This window comes from Crinia signifera, chromosome 4, assembly GCF_055691185.1.
Source record: "Crinia signifera chromosome 4, ASM5569118v1, whole genome shotgun sequence".
Lineage (NCBI taxonomy): Eukaryota > Metazoa > Chordata > Amphibia > Anura > Myobatrachidae > Crinia > Crinia signifera.
The window spans coordinates 210583730-210591555 of record NC_139220.1 but is presented as its reverse complement, the minus strand read 5'-3'; the positions used below and the strand labels follow the sequence as shown (position 1 = coordinate 210591555).

Here is a 7826-nt window from a genome sequence, read left to right as displayed (position 1 = left end):
CGGACGGAGCTCCCGCACACTCTGCGGACCCGTTGTTACGCCACTGCTTCCAAGGTGGATACACGTACAAAAATTTACACTGTAATGCCTATTACACGTCACACTCCCATTACATATTATACCACATGCCATAATGCTCATTACACGCTATGCCACACACCATAATGCTCATTGCATATTAAGGGGTTAACATTCTCTGCCAGGGGTTAACATTCTCTGCCAGGGATTAACCTGTCTGCCCTGATTTACATGCTCTGCCAGGGGTTAACATGCTCTGCCAGGGGTTACATGCTCTTTGCAAAGGATTTAGACATACCCTTCCCTGCCAGTGGCAGTTACAGATGTGAGCCTGCAGTACAGTCCAATATTCAAAAAGGGGGGTCATACAGTATATACTGCCACCCCAAGCATCACTGTCCTGGACTCACTGGCAGTTGATGTGACTGCCCCTCTTTGAATTTTGGACTGTGCTGGAGTCCAACCTCTGTAACTACCACTGGCAGGGAAGTCCAGGAACAGAGTATTTTGTACCTAATGGAATGGGTCATGTTGGGGGTACTTGCCACCAAATAAAAAAAAACCTGTGTGTCCAGACCAGGGCCCCCCTGACGGGCCCGGGTAAATTGTACCTGCTCCCCCCCTCTCTCTGCACCCCTGTATATAAATATGTGGATTGTCGGTATCTGGTCCCTGGGTTAACAATGTCTAGGTCGAACAGTAATAGTTGACAGTGAATAGATCGATACCTAAAAATGGTCTGTATACTATAGACATGGTCGACATGAGTTTTTCACTTTTTTTTGGTGTAGATCTACTTGGTTTATACCTTACTATCCAAGTGGGCATAGAGTGAGAATATAATAATGTGCCCAGAACATGGGAGTGCAGTGAGCCCTGCGAGGGGACACTGTACACTTGTTCATGTCAACATAGACACCAAAAACGTGAAAACTTTGTGTCCACCATTTGACTGTCGGCCATGTCCATGTCAACCGTAACCTTCTGTCAATGTCGACCCATTGTATGGTAACCATTTTCAGGTCAAAACATTGTCAAGCTCCGCCTATACTATAAACAGGATTGTCAGCATGGCTGTGTTTCTCAGAGGCATTACAATCGGGACTCAGCATTTGGGACACTTCTTCCAACTATGTTTGTTGGAGATGGAGCAGATCAGAGCTATTTAGTGTTGAATAAAGAAAAGAAAATCACTTCTTAAATGAAGGCTTATACGATTCAGAAACCTATACCATCAACCATAATTTACTAAACCTAAACAAACCCAACAATCTAGTAGTGACAAAATATCCACAATGAATGCTGTGTGCAGGATAGTCACACAGATGACGACACACGGGGGCGCTTTTGCTCCTGTGTTGTGGGTGTGTGACGTAGCCCAGCCCAGCCGCCCACAGCCCCCTCCCCGCTGCTCCCCGGAGTTCCTGCCCCATTCTCCCGCTTCCGGCAGCTCGAGTGATGGCGGATGAAAGTGGAGTCCCCCAATGGGGTCCCCCGGAACTGGGTGCTGATGAGGAGGCTCCGGGAACTGACAGTGACACAGAGGGGGAGGACATCTTTACCGGGACTGTAAGTAACTGGGGAGGAGAACTGCTGCATATGTGTCACACTGCTCCGGGGCATTTCTCTCACTCTCTCCTACGTACTGTTATATTCTTGGTGGCACATATGGGGATTTGTGCAGAGCTATTTCCCTGAGCATGAGCACGCTTGTAAACACTGGTGCTAGGCAGTCTCTGTATAGTCCATATGGCATTGTTGGTGTTTAAAGTAATTGTATTTACGTTACCCAGACAGATGTCTGTTGACCCCAAACGGCTGTAGTCAGGTGGAGGTCTGCATAGCCCTAATGGCCATAGCAAGGTGGGCTTTTTACATAGCCCAAAGGGCCATGGCCAGACGAGCGTTCTGCGTGGCCCGAATGGTTGTGGTCAGGTGGTTGTTCTGCGTAGCCCGAAGAGCAGTGGCCAGGCGGGCATTCTGAGGAGCCCGATAGACTGTGGCCAAGCTGTTATTCTGCGGAGCCTGAAGAGCCGTGTGCAGATGGGCATTTTGCAGAGCCCGAAGGGTCGTCCCAAAGTTATTGCAGCTAAATTATATTTTAGCTGGAATTACCTTTTAGCTCAAACAGATTGATTTATGATATTGCTAGAGCACTATTTGTGTCTAATCATCTGTTACTTTTCAGGTGGGAGTGTCAGAAATAAACAGCCTTCAATGAGAAGAAGTTCTTAATTGGCTGCTGCTCTGAAGGACTGGGTTGGTGCAATCATCTGCTGACACCCACAATGGTTGTGCCTGGATGGTCAGCTGCTAACGCTCAAAGGGCTAAAAAGCACTTCATAGCAATATGTACACACTTGCAGACCTTAGCCATGTGATCAGTCATATATTTGTTGACACGAAGCTCTGAACATCTTTGCTTAGTGACACACCTGCGTACATAAAAGGGTTGTGGATTTTTAGATAGACAGTGTCTAAATAGGCAGTCAATAGGTCGGTCCCAAAAGCTTGATGGGTCAAAATATCGTCATGAAAAAGGTAGACACGTTAAAAGGTTGACACTCGCTCGGACGTGCCAGTAGGTCCGATTTCTGATCCAATGTCTACGGGACCATGTATCGCATCAGATGTAAGACGCCTGCCACGAGTTTTTGGCCCTATCCGTCAGCATCAGGTGAAAAGTGGCCAGCTTTAGACTTAATTGCGGTTCGCAGCGGTAGGGTAAGCTTGTCGGCACTGTGAAAGCCAAAGGCACTGAATATATGATAAATGTGTGCCAATGGGCTCAGTTTTGAGTGATTTGCTTGGCATCATTAGCATCACGTGCTATTTTCCATTCATCTGGATGTGTGTTATTGATGCATTGGTATGGTATTGTTTTAGGTTCCATTCTGGACCACGTTAAATGCTGTCTTTTAATATAGGATTCAGTTGTGGGTTAATCTTAGCATAGTTTTTGGATGTATCCAGCGGTCTGTTAATCCCAGTTACTTAAAGGTATCCTCTTGTTTCCATCTAGGTTTAGCTGCACAGGCGTACATCCAGTAGAAATGTTCTTACACATTTAGGTGTAAGCCAAGCTCTGCTAGTGTTGCGCCGAGCTTATTCAGGCTGTTTTGTGCACCCTGCATGATTTCGGCTAGGAAGACTAGATCATCGGCATGGACTAGATTTGTGAGGTCTATGCTTGTCAGTAATGGTGGCCATTTCCTTGGCCGTATAGTTTTTATGAATTGTCGCCATAAATAACATTTTTGAATGTAATAGTACACACAATGGACATCAGTTTTTCTCCAGAAATGTTTGAAAGGGTATGGGTCATTAGGTCGACCATGGAAGGTCGGCACATGAAATAGGTGGACAGGGTTGGATGATCGACACAAGAATTAGGTTGTCAATGGCAAGGTTGACATGAGCTTTTCATGTTTTTTTTTTTGTCCGGAATGTCATCATAGTCGACATAGACACTGTCAAACTGTACCATTGTGCTCGCCATGCTTCGGGCACGGTTCCTCCCTGCGCTTGGCACACTATTCTATTCTCTCTCCTCGCCCTAGTGCAGGGCTGGGCAATTGCAGCCCTCCAGATGTTGATGAACTACACATCCTAGGATGCTTTGCATTAGTTTTGCTATGTGGCCATGCTGAAACTGATTGCAAGGCATGCTGGGATGTGTAGTTAGTCAACATCTGGAGGGCCGCAATTGCCCAGCCCTGCCCTAGTGGATGGTAGGGCATGAAATACTGCCTGTCAGCATGTCAGCTCAAAAAACGTATGTCGACCTTCCAAATCTGGACGACCCAATGCATGTCAACCTAAAATGGGTCGACCTTATGATTGTATACCCATTGAAAGTTTTTTTTTTTTTTTATCCATGTTCTTGCTGACGTTGTTTGTACCCTTTAGCGCAGGCATGTCCAACGTTGGCCCTCCAGATGTTGTGAAACTACACATCCCAGCATGCTTTGCAATAGTTTTAGCATTCTCTAATACCAAAACTGTGGCAAAGCATGCTGGGATGTGTAGTTTCACAACATCTGGAGGGCCAACGTTGGACATGCCTGCTTTAGCGTAATGGTTGTGCCATAGTGTGTAAGTGCAAGACCAACCCAGAGGGCATAGTAACAGTGATAAGACAGCTGCTGACACTTTGGGGGAAATTTACTAAGATGGGAATCAAGCCCTGTACACACGGGATGATATATCGCTCACGCTGGTCAATATATCACTCTGTGTCCCGTTTGCATCAGCGACCAGAGATGGTCGCTGATGAAAGAGAAACTGCCAGGGGAGCCCGGCAGCGGAAATCAGCCGATCACTGCGATCCTGCGACCAGCGATCAATACGGGCAGAAAACGGGAGCGCGCACCCGGCGATTTATCGCCGGTGCACACTCCCATTGCTGGCAATATGGTCGCTCAGCGACCATATTTCCAGCGATATTTGCAATAATCGCCCCCTTGTGTACACAGCCTAAGACAGGGCTGGGCAACACCGGCCCTCCAGATGTTGATGAACTATACATCCCAGCATGCCTTGCATCAGTTTCAGCATGGCCACATAGAAAAACTAATGCAAAGCATCCTGGGATGTGTAGTTCATTAACATCTGGAGGGCTGGTGTTGCCCAGCCCTGGCCTAAGACTTCACATGTGATGTTGCTATAGTCAACCAATCAGATCCTGTCTACTATCTTCTGGAGCAGGGCTGGGCAATAGCGGCCCTCCATATGTTGATGAACTACACATACCAGCATGCCTTGCATCAGTTTCAGCATGGCCACATAGCAAAACTAATGCAAAGCATCCTGGGATGTGTAGTTCATCAACAGCTGGAGGGCCACTATTGCCCAGCCTTTTTCTAGAGGGTGCTAAATAAATAAGAAGTAGATTCTGATTGGTTGCCCATAGCAACATCACATGTGAAGTCTTCCCATTTTAGTACATTTCTACCTTTTAGCTTTGATGATTCACAGAAAAAAAGTAAACTTCAAGATAGTCATGGTACTTCATAACCTAAAATAATATGTGTACACCAGTATGCTGGCTTCATGCTTTCTGTGATGTTTGCACAAACCCCACATTTCTGTGTTCTATAATCTGTACCGTCAGCATGTTCCGGATTATTCCCTGGGCTTCCTGATATTTTATACTTCTAAATGCACAAACCTAATGTTCAGGTTTTACTACTTGTATTTAGCTTCCTTTTGGTTTTTTTAAACACGCCTCTTTGTAAAATTGTTTACAGTCCTAACTTTTTCAGTCTAGTTCTAGCTATTGGCGAGTGAAGACTGCACACTTACAAAACTGTAGCTTGAAAATGTGGTGATATTGAGGCAGTAATTAATGCCTCACTGGTCATGTGATAATTCGGCACTTTAAAGCTAAAGCATCACCTTGTTAACCTAATTCCTTACCTAAAAATTTTGCAGTGCTCCTCCTTGTCAGAGGGATGACAGCCAGGAGCATGGCCTGGTCACTGTTTAATTGTGGCTCTGATCAATCAGCGCCTGTGTTGGAAACTGACAAAACTCCTAACTGCCATTTGTCTATTGCAGCCTGTAATGTTACGATTAGGAGCTGGTTGGCTGGTGCTTTACCTCTGTCTCCACTTTCTCAGTGTCCGTGGCTTAGTAAATTTCCCTCATTTATCAGAAGTGTAACAGTGTGAATGGTAGGTTCCCTGGATCTAGATATTTGTATGGGGACTGCCTGCTCATTTCAGTAGATTGTTGCGCAGTGTGTTCAGGATGCAGTATCCATCATGTGATCACTGTTCCTGTGGTACAAGAGAAAGCTTCCCAGACTTGGTAGATCCAGACTACTCGCATAAAAAAAACAAATAGTCCCTCTCCTCATTGACTTAAGCCTCGTACACACTAGCCGGCAATGCCGATATAGATTACTGCTGTTGTCCGCCAATATTGTGGGTACTCACTGAAAGATAACGACTGCTGGGACCCGCTAAACATGCAGGTTGACCTGCATGAACACCAGCAGTCATCAATTATCGTTATCGACATGCAAGAGTGGGGATCTTTAACGATATTGAGTGTACATGTTAGACGATAAAGTGAATGATATCCTTTTTGCGCAATATCTTTAACTATATCCTCTACTCTGCAAATAAACTGTTGCAAAGAACACAAATTAGGGGCACACAAATTGCTTAAAAATGATCTTAAGCATAATCTTTATTGTTTTCTCATCGAGCTTATTAACCATTAATAAAAAATGTAGAAACATTATTTCCCTAGTGAGTTTTTCTATTTTACGAACTCTAATTGAGACTTTCAACTAAAGTAGAACCAGTGAATCTGTGTTTCCCAACCTCAGTCCTCAAGGCGTACTGATGCTGGGTACACAATGGCCGATATATCGATCACCAGCAATTCAACAACTTCATTCACAGACATATTACGTCAGCGGTGTAGCACAGGCCGATATATATAAATATATATCGTCACTCGTGCTGTGTGTATTGGCGCTCCACTAATCCTCTCTTCACAAGCTGACCACACATTTGGGATGGTACATGTAATCTGTCATCAATTGGCAAGCGTAAGCTGGACCAGAGATAGGACTGATCTACATTACTCTTAAGGAGGAACAATTCAAAAATATCCCCTGTCTGTGGATTAATATACTTTCCACTAATAGTCATTTACAGTACGAGGCCATGTTTATCACCTGTGTTTTTATTGCACCTATTGTTTAAATAAATCTGTAGGGTTTTACCCTACTTGTACAAAAAGTATGTGCAGCACATTCTTTTTGTACCATACTATGTGATGCGCGGGAGCGCGCATTGCATAGTACAGAACGGAGCCGGTCCACAACGTACCGTGTATGGGCTCCTTAAGGCGTCTATGTACATATCTACAGCTAATGTAATATAATTAAGGGAATAAGCAATCATAGCTGTTTTATGATGGAAGACTCATTGCACCTTTTTATGAATTTCTATCTTTCCTATATCACCATTCATGATACGTTAAAGCAGGGGTGGGGAACCTCAGGCCCAGGGGCCGCATGCGGCCCCCGTAGCCAGTCTGAGTGTATGGCCCACCCGCCCCCCCCCCCCCCCCCCCCCCGAGTCAACTACAGGGGAATTCTCGCGAGAGATCGGTAGTTCTCGTGAGATTCCTCTTAATCAGCAGCAGCCGGAGACTGTCAGTCCTATTCAGTGGCAGCCGCGGGAGCGTGGGGCGGCTGCAGCAGGACAATATGTAAGAGAAATTTTTACATATGGCCCCCGAAGGATTTTTTTCCCATACAAACGGCCCTTGGCACAAAAAAGGTTCCCCACCCCTGCGTTAAAGAGAGAGCACTTGATATATTTTTTTTTTTATTGTACATGTAAATGCCCACCTAGTTGTGCCATTGACCGGGACTGAACCGGCAGCTTGCATGCAGAACACACTGCCCGATCCATCTAGAAATATAATTATATTAGATATATCTATATATAAGTCCTGGTTTTAAGGATAGACCTAATTTAGCACAGGGGACTTTATATAACCTGTTTGAGTTCACCGTCTGTTTTTAAGCATTGATAACGATAAAAACTGGACTCAGTGTGCCTGTAGAACTGTTATTGGGAAACACTGCACTAAATGAACACTAAACCTTTTCATAGTTACTTTATAAAACAAAAGTACATATGCTACTTACTGTACAATATGTCCAGTCATATAGGCAGAAGTTACCACACCTTGCCAGTACTGATCATGTCTGACTTTCTGTTTGCATTACTGTGCAGTTGAGTTCCAGCAATTGTTCTATTATCTGCTGTTTTCTTCAAAAG

At 44.9% G+C, this 7826-nt stretch overlaps 1 protein-coding gene across 1 annotated transcript in view; it reads left to right on the top strand.

Moving 5' to 3' along the window:
- Positions 1-1414: 1414 nt before the first annotated feature.
- The window catches only part of SNX1 (sorting nexin 1), a 42157-nt gene continuing 35745 nt past the window's right edge, over positions 1415-7826 (top strand). Inside the window, exon 1 of the mRNA XM_083183699.1 lies at positions 1415-1587. Within this exon, the coding sequence (XP_083039825.1) occupies positions 1477-1587 (111 nt within the window). The 5' untranslated portion in view covers positions 1415-1476. The remainder of the gene's footprint in view (positions 1588-7826) is intronic.